Source organism: Mobula hypostoma, chromosome 12, assembly GCF_963921235.1.
Source record: "Mobula hypostoma chromosome 12, sMobHyp1.1, whole genome shotgun sequence".
Classification (NCBI taxonomy): Eukaryota; Metazoa; Chordata; class Chondrichthyes; order Myliobatiformes; family Myliobatidae; genus Mobula; species Mobula hypostoma.
The window spans coordinates 104,954,933-104,971,164 of NC_086108.1; the positions used below are offsets into that span (position 1 = coordinate 104,954,933).

The window sequence follows — 16,232 nt, forward strand, 5'->3', positions numbered from 1 at the left end:
ATGCTATTAATTATTTTGTGTTTATTAAATTATACATTTTGGCCAAATTGTCAAAGTTTGTTTTCACTTTGACACAAGAGTCTTTTCTGTTTATCAATGTCAAAAAAGGAAATTAAATCCACTGTGATTCAATGGTGTAAAACAATAAAACATGAAAACTTTTAAACTTCTGGGGGGGGCTAGAAGAGGGTGAATACTTTTATAGGATATATATATATATATATATATATATATATATATATATACACACATACATACACAAAGATTCTTGCAAATTTCTACAGATGTACCATATACAGAGGACACTGCACAGGATTGGAAAATGCACCACACAGTTGTAAACTCAGCCAGCTCCATTATGTAGACTCTCCACCATCGAGGGCACCCTCAAAAAGCAGAGCCTCAAAAAGGTGGCATCCATCATTAAGGACCCCATCATCCAGGACATGCCCGCTTATCATTGGTAACATCAAGGAGGTGGTATAGGAGCTGGAAGACAGACACTCAATGATTTAGAAACAGCTTCTTTCCCACTGCCATCGGATTTCTGAATGGACAATAAACTCATGCATACCAACTCACTTTTCAAAAATTTTTTGATCTTTTTGCACTACTTATTTAATTATATATGTAAATTTTTCATAATTATAGTTTTTTATTATATTTTGCCACGTACTGCTGCCGCAAAACAACAAATTTTACGTCAGTGATATTAAAGCTGATTCTGATAAAAAAAATAAATTAAGTACGGAGCAAAGATGGAGCAAAATTAGCGAGGTAGTGTTCATGGGTTGGTTCAATGTCTGTTCAGAAATCTGATGGTGGAGGGGAAGAAGCTGTTCCTAAAACACTGAGTGTGGATCTTCAGGCTCTGATGTTAGTAACAAGAAGCGGGTGTGTCATGAGTGATTGGGATCCTTACTGATGGATGTTGCCTTTTTGAACTCTTTTTGACACACGGCAACATATTTGGACTAATTTTAATGTATTTCTTCTCTTAAGCTTAAAAATATAATTTAAATGAACTAGAAGTCTGATTTTAGTTGGAAGGCAACTCACTGCCAATGCAAGTAACAAAGTTTGTTAGGAAGGGAAAGCTGCTTTTAGATAGCAACTTTCGGTACCTTGTGATGGTCTTTAATGTCTAAGGCCAAATTAACATCTTTACCATTAGAGTGGCATTCTAGCGTCGTGGTTGGCACAACGCTTTGCAGTTGAAATGACCCAGGTTCAGTTCCTGCCACTGCCTGTAAGGAGTTTGCATGTTCTCCCCCTTGACCACGATGGTTTTTTCCCCACAGTCCAAAGATGTACTGGTTGGTAGGTTGATTGATCATTGTAAATTAGAGTCATAGAAAAGTGCATCACAGAAATTGGCCCTTCGCTCTATCTAGTCCATTCCAACCGCCTACTTCCTACAATCTATACCTGGACCATACTATCCCCATGTACCTGTTCAAACTTCTCTTAAACTTTGAAATTGAGCTCACATGGACCACTTGTGCTGGCAACTTGTATCACACTCTCACAACCCTCTGAGTGAAGAAGTTTTCCTTCATGTTCCCCTTAAACGTTTCACTTTCCACCCTTAAGCCATGACCTCTGGATGTAGTCCCATCCGATCTCAGTAGAAAAAAGCCCGCTAGCATTTACCCTGTCTCTGCCCCTCATAATTCTGTACACCGTATCTGTACCCCTCATGAAATTGTTCTGTGATTAGGCTAGGGTTAAATTGGGCATTGCAAGGTGGCCTAGCTCGAAAGGCCGGAAGGGCCGACTTCATGCTGTCTCTCAATAAATAAATAAATAAATAGTTGCAAGTGTGAAATAATAAACATGATTTCCCATGGCTGGAGTGTTTAGCACAAGAGGGGATAGATTTAATTTGAGATCTTGGGGGTTCAGAAGAGTTCTAACGCGGTAGTTTTTCCACACAGAAGGTGGCTGGAATGTGAGCTGGGAGAGGTGGTGGAGGCAGATGCACTCGCAACTCTTAAGCATCATCTAGACAGGAATCTGAAATGCTAAGCTTGAGGGCGCGATGGAACAATGTACATAGGTACAATGGTCAGCATGGAGAGGGTGGGCCAAAAGGCCTGTTTTTGTTCAGCACGAGCCTGTGAATCTTTGGCTAATTTTGTGCAGAGCAAGGTCCCATAAACCTGCAGTCTGATACTGACAACATGAGCTTGTAAATTATACAACCTAACTCGGGGCAGCATGGTAGTGTAGTGGTTAGCACAATCACTGCTTGGAGTTCCATTCTCACTTCTCTTTCTCTCCGTGACCATGTGGGTTTCCTCCAGGTGACCAGCTCCCTCCCACATTCCAAAGATGTACAGTACGGGTTGGGCTTGGTGAGTTGTGGGCATGCTTTATTGACACTGGAAACTTAGTGACACTTGCAGGCTGTCCCTAGTGCAATGTTTGCTGATTTGATTTGACGTAAATGATGCATTTCACTGTACATGTGACAAATAAAGCTAATCTCTTTCCTTTAAGGCTAACTGAGAGATAAATATTAGTGAGGCTTCTAAGCCCTTTTTGGAAATCATGGCAAAGTCACTTTCATGTCCATGAGAATAGGAAAATGGAACCTTATCTTTAAAAACCCTGTGGTGCAGAGCCCACTGCATATGCCATTGGGGTTGAACACAGAATCTATAAACTCAAAACTAAAATGTTCTTTGTGAAAAGGTGCATTAACAGAGTTAACACATAACATCGACCATGTGCAAATTTGAGGAAGGACATTCTTGCTATTGAGGGAGTGCAGCGTAGGTTCACAAGGTTAATTTCCGGGATGGCGGGACTGTCATATGTCGAAAGATTGGAGCGACTGGGCTTGTATACACTGGAATTTAGAAGGCTGAGAGGGGATCTTATTGAAGCATATAAGATTATTAAGGGATTGGACACACAGCAGGCAGGAAGCATGTTCCCACTGATGGGTGAGTCCAGAACCAGAGGCCACAGTTTAAGAATTAGGGGTAGGCCATTTAGATCAGAGTTGAGGAAAAACTTTTTCCACCCAGAGAGTGGTGGGTATATGGAATGCTCTGCCCCAGAAGGCTGTGGAGGCCAAGTCTCTGGATGCTTTCATAAAAAAAAAATGGATAGAGTTCTTAAAGATAGCGGAATCAAAAGTTATGGGGATAAGGCAGGAACTGGATACTGATTGTGGATGATCAGCCATGATCACAGTGAATGGCGGTGCTGGCTCAAAGGGCTGAATGGCCTACTCCTGCACCTATTGTCTATTGGGATAGTATAGCACAGTTCAAGCCTTTCAGTCTGCAACATTTATTTATTTAGCAATACCGTGTGGAGTAGACCCTTCAGAACCTGCAGGCCATGTGGCACCAGCAGTCCCACAACCTCCATTAACTACAACCTAATCATGGGACAATTTATAATAACCCATTAACTTGCCCGGTACATTTGTAAGATGAAACTCGAGCACCTGGGGAAAACCTACACAGTCCATAGTGAGACCATTCAGAGACTCCTTACAGAACAGCGTTGGAATTGAACGCAAAACTCCAGAACTCCCAAAACCATAATAACATCTTGCAAATCCTTACACTAACATGGCTCCCATATTATGCTGACTTTTTAAACCTACTCTAAGATCAAGCTAACCCTTCTCTCCCACATAGCCCTCCAGTTTTCTTTCGTCCATGTGTCTATGTTAGAGTTTCTTAAATGTACTTAATGTACTTGCCTATTCCACCATCCCTGCCAGGACATTCCATATACCCATCACTCTGTAAAAAACCTACCTGACAGCCCCTTATACTTTTCTCCAATCAGCTTAAAATTATGCCCCCTCGTATTAGCCATTTCCATCCTGAGAAAATGTCTCTGGCTATGCACTTGATCTATGCCTTTTATCATCTTGTACCCATCCATCAGGTCATCGCTTGTTCTTCACCCTAAAGAGAAAAGCCCTAGCTCATTCAACTTGTTTTCATAAAACATGCATAATCCTGGTAAATCTCATTTGCACCTTCTCTAAAACTTTCACACCCTTTCTATAATAGAGACCTGAAGTGACCACAATACTCCAGGTAGCTAAAGTACATCTCATTTCTGAACATAAAGATAAACTGTCTTCTCTGGATAACTTCCAAGTAAATACACCCAGTGGTCACTTTATTAAGTACCTCCTGTACCTAATAAAGTGGCTGCAGAGTGCATATTATTGGAGTTTTGTTGTGTAGCCCATCCAGTTCAAGGTTGAATATGTTGTGCATTCAGAGATGCTCTTCTGCACACCACTGTTGTAACATGTTGTTATTTGAGTTACTGTCACCTTGAGCCAGTCTGACTATTCTCCTCTAACCTCTCTCAATAGCAAGGCATCTTCACCCACAAAACTGCCACTCACTGGATGCTTTATTGTTTTTTGGCACCATTCTCTGTAAACTCTAAAGACTGTTGTTCATGAAAATCATAGGAGATCAGTAGTTTTTTTAAGATACTCAAAGCACAACATCCGGCGCCAACACCCATTACACAGTCAAAGTAACGAAGATCACATTTCTTACCCATTCTGATGTTTGGTCTGAACAGCAAGTGAACCTTTTGACCATGACTGTATGCTTTTCCGCATTGAGTTGCCACCACGATTAGTTAATTTGATATTTGCATTAATGAGCAGGTGCACCTAATAAAGTGGCCACTGATGCAGCTCTTGTCACCCTGTTACCAGAGTGAGGTGGGAAATTTGGAGAAGAGGTTCAACAAGGTGCTGCTTGGTTTAGAGAGTACTAGTTATTGGGAGAGGTTGGGCAAACTCTGCAGTGTCAGAGGCTGAGGGGAGACCTCATAGAAGTAAGGAAAATTACAAGAGGCAGAAGTAGATTCTTTCCCCAGGTTAGGAATATCAAATGCTAAAGGTCATAGCTTTAAGATGAGAGGGGAAAAGTGTCAGGACACTGAAGCAGGAACTCAATTGCAGACAGTACTGTGCACACTGTGATAGTTACTGAGTAGCAAATCCAAGAGGGCAACAAAAGTCAGCCTCAAAGTTCAGGCAGAGATCAAAACCTCCAGGGAAATCCAAAACCAGAATCGGGAAACAGGTAGAGTTGACAGACAGACAGAGTACAGATACAAATGCTGGAAAGGCTCAGGAAAATTCACTGGCATAATCTGGCAACAAACAGGTGAAAACACAGGACTGAAATACACTGAGCAATAAATGGAGAGGCAGATGATAGGTGGAGCACAATGAGACACAGGTGGCAGCAATACAAGTAATAATGAGAAGCAGATAAGAGACAGAGTACTCAGTAATATAGGGGCTGGAGTAGAGCAGGAGTGGGGACAGGAGCACATGGTAATACAAAACCACAGACTGACAGTGAGGGGGAAACACACAAAAAGACAGAGTTCAACTGGAGCTACTGACAGAAAGTTTTTAAGTTGCCAGTGGTAGGTTTTAACACAGAGAGCAGTCAGTGCACTGAGTGTGTGCCACCAGGGGAGGTGGTGGTGGAAGCATGCACAATTCTGGAGTTTAAGGGTCATTTAGAACCTTCTTCCTGTTTTCTGTAATGTGCTTGTTCCTGTGTTTTCATTGCGATTTCAAAACACAGCTCTCTTTCCAGATGATGGATTTGAATTCCTTTCAGTAGAGTCATCGCGTCACAGGACACTACAGCACAGAAACAGGCCCATTGGTCAGTCCGGCATAGACCAGACTGTGCTGAACTATTACACTGCCAAATCCCATCGACCTATACCCGGACCATAGTCCTCCATATTCCTCCAACATATATACTTATCCAAACTTCTCTTAAATAATGAAATCAAACCCACATCTACCACTTCCACTGGCAGCTTTTTCCACATCCTTACCACCCTCTGAGTGAAGATTTTTCCCCTCATCTTCCCCTTAAAAATTTCATTTTTCACCCTTAACCCATAACCTCTAGTTTCTCACAACCTCAGTGGAAAAAGCCTGCTTGCATTTACCCTATCTGTACCCCTGATATGACCTTATTACACCATTCTATGCCTGACACGTAACAATAATAAACAAATTCCAATTCCAATTCGTCTCTAGACCTCTCCTATTCATATGTTATTTTCAAAGTTCATAGTAAATTTATTATCAAAGTACATATATATCACCATATACAACCGAGATTCAATTTCTTGTGGGCATACTCAATAAATCTATAATAGAATAATAAAATAATAGAATCAATGAAAGTCCGCACTACCTTGGGCATTCAACCAGTGCACAGAAGACAGCAAACTGTGCAACTGCTAAAAGAAAAAAATAATAATAATAAATAACTAAGCAGTGAAAATTGAGAACTTGAGATGAAGAGTCCTTGAAAGTGAGTCCATAGGTTGTGGGAATGAAGTTGAGTGAAGGGATCTCCCTTTGGTTCAAGAGCCTGATGGTTGAGGGGTAGTAACTGTTCTTGAACTTGGTGGTGTGAGTCCTGAGGCTCCTGTACCTTCTTCCTGATGGCAGTAGAAAGAAGAGGACATGTGCTGGGTGTTGGGGGTCCTTGATGATGGATGCTGCTTTCCTGCAGCTGTGCTTCATGTAAATGTGCTCAATGGTGGAGAGGGCTTTACCTGTGAGCTGTATCCATTACTTTTTGTTCAAGGGAAAGGGTGTTGGTGTTTTCATACCTGGCTGTCATGCAGCCAGTCAGTATATTCTCCACCACACAGCTACAGAAGTTTGTCAAAGTTTTAAATGTCATGCTGAATCTTCACAAACTCCTAACAAAGTAGAGGTGCTGCTGTTCTTTCTTTGCTGGACCCAAGCCAGATCCTCTGAAGTGATAACACTGACGAATTTAAAGTTCTCCACGTCTGATCCTTCACTGAGGACCAGCTCATGGATCTCTGCTTTCCTCCTCCTGAAGTCAATAATCAATTCTTTGGTCTTTGGTCTTGCTGACATTGATTAAGAGGCTGTTCTTGCAAGAGATCTTGTAATCATTACCATTGACACAGCCTCAACTACTTCCTCTGGCAGCTCATTCCATGGAGAAGTTGCTCCTTGAGACCACTCAATCCTACACAAATTCTACACTATTCCCCTTTCTTCTACTCCTCTCACATTATCATCACCCTCCAACCCCCCCGATTCCACCACTCACCTAAACACGAGGATCAATGTCCAGTTGCCAGTAACCTACAGACCTGCATGACTTTAGGATATGGGAGGAAACAGGAACACCCAGTGGAAATACAGATGGCCACACTGAGAACGTGCAGACTCCACACAGACAACACCAGAGACTGGGACTGGCCTGTGCCTCTGGCACAGGAGCAAACTCATACTTACAGAAATGGAGAAGATCCAGACCGTGAGGAATATGCCTCATCTGTCACTGGCTACAACAGTAAGTGTGTAGACGATGTTGGTACCTCGAGGATGGTCATTTCATAGCCCAACCAGGAGCTGAGGATAAACACAGGGGCATGCTTCCTACTCAAAGCTCGGGATGTTGTCTTCAAGCCAGCTGACAGAACAACTCTCAAAGTGGCCAGGAGAAACATCATCTTAGGCCTCAAGAGGGCAAAGACTGCCTTTGCTCAAAAAATTCAGGAACACCTGTCTAATTCATTCAACTTCAGTCACCCCATCACTGTGCTATTCCCACAACATATGGACTCACTTTTAAGGACTCTTCATCACATGTTCTTGATATTTATTGCTCACTTGTTTATTATTAGTATTTATTTCCTTTGCATTTGCACAGTTTGTTGGTTTTTTTAACACATTGTTTGTTGTCAGTCTTGTTGGGTGTGGACTTTCACTGATTCTATTGTGTTGCTTGTATTTACTGTGAATGCCTGCAAGAAAATGAATCACATGGTTGTAAATGGTTAGGTATATGTACTTTGATACTGGTCCCAAGCTGTATGGGTCGTAATGCCCTTCCCTTGGACAACCTCGGTGGCATGGAGAGGGGCGACTTGCAGTATGGGCAACTGCCGGTCTTCCATACAACCTTGCCGAGGCCTGCGCCCTGGAAACCTTCCAAGGCGCAAATCCATGGTCTCACGAGACTAACGGATGCCTATATATGTACTTTGATGATTAATTTACTATTAACTTTTCAATAACAATACCCGGCGTACATGGCTGGGCATCCAGGGCATCTCTGACATACGCAAGGAAAAATAACATTAACTGGGTAGTGACGCCTCCCTCCCTGATGCTCTAAACAACTTTTATGTACGTTTCAAGACTTGCAACACAATTCTGGTCATGAAAACTACTCCTCTGTCAGGTTAGCAGAGAACTCTACACCTTCAGAACTAAACATCTACTGCATGATGGCACTGACACCAATCTTCATGAAGTGCCTTGAACAGATGGTAATGGCATATATCAAAAACTCCACACCTGCCACATTGGACTCTCACCAATATGCTTACCTACAGAACCTCTACAATAAATGCCATAGCATCTGTCATACGCCTGGCCCTGACATTCTTTCAGAATGCCGTTTCTGTAATTCAGCTCGGCATTCAAAACTATTGTCCCACAGACTTTGGTGAACAAACTCCTACTCCTCAGTCTAAATACACCACTGAGTAACAGGGTGTTGGACTTCCTAACCCACAGATTTCAGATAGTCAGCATGCAGACCCGCTCCTTCCCCCCCTATAATCCTCAATACAGCGTCTCTCGGGGCTGTCTGCTGAGCCTATTGCTGAATACTCTGCTCGCAGATGACTGCATGGCCAAACACCCCAAGAAATCACATTGTCAAGTTCGCCAATGACACAACAGTGGAGGGGCTCATCTCTGGCAATGATGAGATGGCCTGCAGAGAGGAGTTGGAAAAGCTCAAGTCCTGGTGCCAGGCAAATAACCTTTTCCCCAATTCCAACAAGACAAAGGAGATGGTTATTGACCTCACCCCACACATCCCTCTTTACATCAGTGGCACAGCAGTGGAAACTGCAAACAGTTCAAACTCATGAGAGTGCACATCTCACACAACCTCTCATAGACCCGGAACACATTCCACACAATCAGGAAAGCTCACCAACACCTCTACTTTCTGAAGAGAACAGGACTATGCACATTATTCTCACATTGTTCTACAGATGTGCAATAGAGGGCATGGAACAGAAACCGTACTGCGGCAGAGAGGGAGGCTCTAAATCAGGTAGTCAAAAATGCCCAATGCATCACTGACATCAGCCTACCTGTCATCAGGGACATCCCATCCACCCTGCTCACGGACTGTCTGTCCCTCTCCCATCTGGGAGGAGGCTACGTAGCATCTACATCTGGATCACCAGACTCTAAAGCAGTTCATTTCCCCAATCAGTAAGACTGATCAATACCTCTGCCCACTAACCCAATGCTCCACACCCCCAAGCACCACTACTTAATTATTTCCTGTCAATCACCTTATGTACAGACACTCCTGTGCCTGGCATCAGTCTATGGATACCAGTCTATGCACAGTGTATAAACTATTCTATGTACTTATATTTATTGTGTTTTTAACATTGTTATTGTGTTCTTTATCTTACTGTGTTGTCAAGTTCTTCATATCAGCTTGGTGCTCAGAGTGATCCAACCTTGCACACGGGCCCGTTGGACAGGTGAATGGATTGGAAACATTCCAAAGGTTATGGACCTTCAAATACTATGACATGGGATCGGCTTGGATGAGGCACCGTGGTCAGATAGACCAGCTGGGCAGAAGAGCCTCCTTCCGTTAGACCTCCAAGAGGACAACAATCGTGTCATAGGGTTTGGAAGCTATGACCCAGAATGGCCCAGAAAGCTATGCTGACTGGAGTCAGTGCTTTATGCTTTGGCTCTTGTAGGGTCACCCATGCCAAACAGGTCAAAGGGTAGAGGCCCCTAGTCCTCTAAGAGTGTCCCCCAGTCCTCCAGGTTCAGAGTTTCAGCTCAGAGCTAATAACCCTGACGGGTCAAACAAAATTGTTATGGAAAGAGCAATGAAGAATCCTTCTACTTCTGAGTGTGCCGGTATTCCTGAGTCTCCAGCAGAAATTTGCATGACTGACAGTAGTGAAAGCAGCGAAGCAGCTACCGACATGGTGAAGGAAGCCTTTAATATGGCTAGAGATGGAGGATCTTCATAGTTGCCCTGAACACCAGTAGCATAGTGGACAGTAAGTGAGTACCCTGTCTGAGCATATGAAGGAGATAGTTCCACCAGCATTACAAGAAAACAGGCAGATTGTCCATTTCTCATTTCTGTTTTTCTTCAATTATCGTTTTGCAATAACTTTGATTAAAGATGAAAAGATTAGCTTTATTTGTCATGTATACATTGAAACATTAAACCATCGCTTGTGTGAATAAAATGCGCAATCTGAGGATGTTGCTGGGAGCAGCCCACAGGTGTTGCTGTGCCTCTGGCGCCAACATAGTATGTCCACAGCTCACTAACTCTAACCTGTACGTCTTTGAAATGTGGGAGGAAACTGGAGCTCCCGGAGGAAACCCACATGGTGACTGGGAGAGCGTACTATCTCCTCATAGACAGCAGCTCAACTTGAACCCCGTACCATGGCACTGTAAAGTATTATACTAGCAGTAATGCTACTGTGACACACATAGCTGTGGTTATAGGATAGACGTTGATCGGGGGGAGGGGAAGGGGCATCCGATCTGATAAACAGTCACTCTGACAGTGCTGTTCCCCCTCCCCCACCACCTTAGCACTGCCCTGACCACGGAACATAACCAGAATCAGAATCAGAATCAGGTTTAATGTCATGACGCACAGTACGTCATAAGGTTTGCTGTTTTGGAACAGCAGGACAATGGAATACATAAACACACAATAAACCATAATAAGAAATAGTTCTAAAAATTCAAATTGAATATGTGGTGCAAAGAGAGAGCAAAAATCGTGAGATAGTGTTCACAGTTTAGTTCACAGACGACTCAGAACTCTGCTGGCTGAGGAGAAGACGCTGTTCCTAAAACATTGAGTGTGGGTCTTCAGGCTCCTGTACCTCCGCTCTGGTGGTAGTAATGAAAGAGCATGTGCTGGGTGATGGGGTTCTTAATGATAGATGTTGCCTTTTTGCCAATAAAATAAAAAATCAAACATGCCAAAAAATTGACAATTACACATATATGTAATTTATCTATTTATTTAGAGATATAGCACGGAGCAGGTCCTTCTGGCCCAACGAGTTGCTGCGCTCAGCAACTCACCCATTTAACCCTAGCCTAACCACAGGACAATTTACAGTGACCAATTAACCTATTAACCTGTAGGTCTTTGGACTGCGGGAGGAAACCAGAGCACCCGGAGGAAACCCATGCGTTCACAGGGAGTACATACAAACTCCTTGCAGAGGGCACTGGGATTGAACTCTGAGCTGTAGTAGCATCGTGCTAACCACTACACTACCGTGGCAGCAACTCCCTAACAGCTCCTATGACACAATACACGCAAATGAAGTGTTTTTGCAGAGATATAGCCAAAGTAATTTAATCACGCAGATGGTAAAACTACTGGTAAAATACTTTATTGTTTGATACTTAGATCCAGCTGCTCCCCATGGGCCTCCCCGACACCAGGAAGTGATGGTTGTTCTAATCACTGTAACGTTGTAAACATGACAGCAGGATTTCCTGCAACCCTGTTTTCCTCCAAAACTGGTAAGCCCCATTCCAAATTGTCTTGGTGACTAGAATAAAGTCATAAAATCAAATAGTTTGGATAGGGGGCAGAATTTAAGTCACTATAGCTATGTTTCAAGCAGCGAGCCAATTAATCAGGCCCTTTCTACACAACATTGCGATTATTGTTTTCAACTGTATTTTCAAATCCATTCTGAAGGTGACTGTTGTGTCCGATCCCACAGACACTACCTTCAAGATCACATTTCACCGTGAGAAACTGAATAATTTTCTCCTCATCTTCCCTCTGAACATTGGCCCAATTATCTTAAATCTGCTCTGCCTAATTGCTGACACTCCAGCAGCCTTCTTTCTTGCATTATTAAAAATCCTACTAACTTACAACATCATTAAAAACTATGTTTTAATTTTGTTTCCTGCAGAGAATGACCTCAGCTTATTAAAGCAGCGATTGAAGAATATCAGCTGGGAGCTGGGGAGGTGCATCATTAAGAGCCACATCACTGAGGAAATGCCCTCTTCTATTAGAGAGGAGGTACAGGACCCTGAAGATCCACACACAATGTTTTAGAAAGAAGTTTTTTCTACTGCACCATCAGATTTCTGAATGGACAATGAATACTACCTCACTACTTTTACCTTCTCTTTGGACACTTATTATTTATTAGGAACACCTGTGCACTTGGTCGTTAATGCAAATATCTAATCAGCCAATCATGTGGCAGCAATTCTGTGCATAAGAGCATGCAGGCATGGTCAAGAGGTTCAGTTGTTGTTCAGAATGGGGGAGGATATGTGATCTAAGTGACTTTGACCGTGGAATGATTGTTGTTGCCAGACAAGGTGGCTTGAATATCTTAGAATCTGCTGATCTCCTGGGATTTTCATGCTCAACAGTTTGTAGAGTTTACAGCGAATGGTGTGAAAGACAAACAGCATCTAGAGAGTGTCAGTTCTGTGGGTGAAAATGCCTTCTTAATGAGAGAGGTCAGAGGAAGTAGCCAGACTGGTCCAAGCTGACAGGAAGGTGACAGTAACTCAAATAACCACACATTACAACAGTGGTGTGCAGAAGAGCATCTCTGAATGCACAACACATTGAATCACAAATGAGATAAAAGGGTGGGAGGAGAAGATGGAGACACGACACAGCGCATGCAGCTCTCCAATGAAATGATATCGTATTTGTAAGTAGGACGCCGTGCACAATTCTAATTTGATGGAGACAGATGTGAGAAGCACAGAGGAACATCTGGAGAAACTTCTGAAATGCCCGGTTCGCTACCGCTGCTATTGTGCGATCGAGAATCTCCGGAGAGAAGGCCCCAAAATCCCCAGGTTTGCCTGCTGCTGGTGACCGAGGCTGAGGTCGAAGCGTTCAGCAGAGATGGTGCTCGGTACTCGGTGTCGGAGGGCTGATCGGAGGCTCGAAGTTTTCAGACGACTCAGAGTTGGACGGTGGTCGGGCATGGCAGGGAGAGTTTTCTTCCTTCTCCCGTCTGCGTGAGATGTGGAACTTTTGAGAGACCTTGAACTTTTTTACTGTGCCATGGCCTGTTCTTCATCAAGTTATGGTATTGTTGCACTGTTGTAACAATATGTTATAATTATGTGGTTTTTGTTAGTTTTTCAGTCTTGGTCTGTCCTGTGTTTCTGTGATATCACACCGGAGGAATATTGTATCATTTCTTAACGCATGCATTACTAAATGATAATAAAAGAGGACTGCGTGTCCTCATAATCTAATCCAATCTAATCTGAAGATGCTGGAAATCAGGTAATGCACACAAAATGCTGGAGGAACTCCATGCCAGGTAGCATCTATGGAAAAGAGTGAGCAGTCGCTGTTTGAGGGTGAAACTCCCTGAAGTGAGTGGGCTACAGCAGCAGAAGACCCAAATGTTCTCTCAATGGCCACTTTATTGGGTACAGGAGGTACCTAATAAAGTGGCTACTGAGCGTATATTATATATTCCTTATTATAATTTATAGAATATTTTATGTATGTACTGTAACGTTGACATAAAACAACAAATCTCACAACATACTGTATGTCAGTGATACTAACCCTGATCCTGGTTCTGGCTCTGATTCCCTTTGGAACTCTCTTCTGCATTGTTTCTCTTCAGGGGAAGCGTGGAATTTTACACTGCAGCAGGGGTTACACGACGAAGTTTGTTGAATGGAAGTAAGATGCTCAGAGGTTTTTAAGGAAGTACTTAAAAGTGGCTAAATATATCTGAAATAAAGGCAGCAGGTGCTGGAAGTACTCAGCAGGTCAAGCTGCATCGGCACCTAAATGAATCTCTGCCTTCCTTTCCTTTTGAACTAACAACAAGCAGCTAAGAGCCATATTAAATCCACAGCTGCAGACATTGCTAAAAAGTAGCTACTGCCCAGCAGAGTCTTTTGTGGACACTTTCTGGACTCTGATAAGTAAAGCAAAAGGAAATATCCCTTGCTAATAGAAGCAGGCAATGGTTTTAAGCATTAACTCCACAGCAGCATACATTGCAAATAAAACATAGCTACTACCCAGCCAAGTCTTTTGTGGACACTTTCTGGACTCTGATAAGTAAAGCAAAAGAAAATAACCATCATTAATAGAAGCAGGCAATGGTTTTAAGCATTAAATCCACAACAGCACACATTGCAAATAAAACATAGGTACTGCCCAGCAGAGTCTTTTGTGGACATTTTCTGGACTCTGATAAGTAAAGGAAAAGGAAATATCCCTTGTTAATAGAAGCAGGCAATGGTTTTAAGAAGCTTAAGAACAGAACTTGAACTTGCATAGACCTTGCCACAGAGTAAAGAGCCAAAGGCACTTCTTCATAGAGCGTACAGCAAAGTAAAACTTGACTCCAAAATACATCATAGAATAGAGTGGGCAAATGCTTGGATAAAAATGTTGGTTATAAGATGCACGTTAAAGGAGACAGGTAGGGAGGTTCGGAGAATAACCTTTTGAAATTAAGGCATTATGGATGAGAACAATAAAGAGTCAATAGAGAGATGCATAATATATAGAACTTCCGTACAACAGCATGCCATTAGTGAAGAAGACTTCTTTTCCAAATGATTCTTGCCTGAAGTCTTCCCATTTATTAAAGGTAGCTAGCACAACTATTGCATGGGGTTCACGTTTCTGTTGCCCCACTTACCACACAGTAAGACGAATTTCATGGAGCCTGCAGCCAGTGATCAGCCCTGCGATCGGAGTTGGGGTGTGCAGCCACAGTTCTCCTGCTTTGAGGCGGCACCAGTTTCCTGACTAACTTCTTTCCTGCCTCTGAACTAAGGATCTGAGATCATCACATCCTGCATGGAGTCAGGAATCCCAACAATCAAAGGCCTTCATTTCTCTTCCCAGAAATTTTCGATAATAGTTATAATGTATGAACAAAAAAAAAGATCCATTAAAGGAAGAAATAAATCAAACAAATATTTAAAGATAAGGTTAAAAATGAAATAAATCAAAATTTTCCACAGGTGGTACTGCTCCCTGTGTGGCCCCTTCCACACTGGTGAGAACAGACATAGATTGGGGGACTGCTTCATCGAGCACATTTGCTCCGTCCGCCACAACAGGCAGGTTTTCCCAGTGGCCACCTATTTTAATTTTACTTCCCATTCTCGTCCTGACATGTCGAACCATGGCCTCCTCTTCTGCCACGTTGGAGGAGCAACACCTCATATTCTGCTTGGGGAGCCTCCAACTTGGTGATATGAACATTGATTTCTCTAACTTCAGGTAATTTCTATTCCCCCCCCCACCAACTTCTCTTTTTCTATTCTCGATTCAGGCTCCCGTCTGATCTCTTCTCTTCTCTTCACCAGCCCATCACCTCCGTTTGCTGCCCCTCCTCCTTCCCTTTCTCCCATGGTCTATTTTCCTTTCCTATCAAATTCATTCTTCTTCAGCCTTTACCTTTTCCACTTATCACCTCACAGCTTCTCACTTAATCACCCCCTCCTCCACCTCCCACCTTCTACCTCAGCTGATCCACCTATCATCTGCCAGCCTGCTCTCCTTCCCCTCCCCCACTTTCTAATTCTGGTTCCTTCTCCCTTCCTTTCCAGCTCTGATGAAGGATCTCGGCTCAGAACATCGACAGTCTATTCTCCTTCCTAGTCGCTAGCTGATTGGCTGAGTTCCTCCAGCATTTTGTGTGTGTTTTACTGAAGTTTGTATCCATAACCATGGACTAACTGAAGCAAATTAGTGTCAAAGATATATTGTTAGCAATGGCAATCCTAGATCAATATACACCACATATTGATTAAGTGTCCTCATAATCTAATCTAATCTATATCTTGATAAAAATGGCAAGTGTGTTTAAAGGATTCACAAAGAGATTCTGCAGATGTTGGAAATCCAGAGCAACACACACAAAATGCCAAAGGAACTCAGCTGGTCAGGCAGCACCTATGGAGGGAAACAAGCAGTCAATGTTTTGGGCTGAGAACCTTCATTAGAACTGGTGATCCTTCCCTTTGCATTCACTGTGGTATAGCATGAAGACCTGTTTGTTCTAACCACTGTTGGGCTTGTCTCCCTTCATGTCACAATTATGGCAATGTATTGGTGGTGGTG

General features: G+C 42.9%; 1 protein-coding gene across 2 annotated transcripts in view; it reads right to left on the reverse strand.

Moving 5' to 3' along the window:
* Positions 1 to 14,981, reverse strand: part of adgrl4 (adhesion G protein-coupled receptor L4) — a 169,507-nt gene extending 154,526 nt beyond the window's left edge. Inside the window, exon 1 of one of the 2 annotated variants that reach the window (XM_063064755.1) lies at positions 14,800 to 14,981. In XM_063064755.1, the coding sequence (XP_062920825.1) occupies positions 14,800 to 14,821 (22 nt within the window). In that variant the 5' untranslated portion in view covers positions 14,822 to 14,981. The remainder of the gene's footprint in view (positions 1 to 14,799) is intronic. The other variant, XM_063064756.1, reaches the window with a different exon arrangement.
* Positions 14,982 to 16,232: the final 1,251 nt, after the last annotated feature.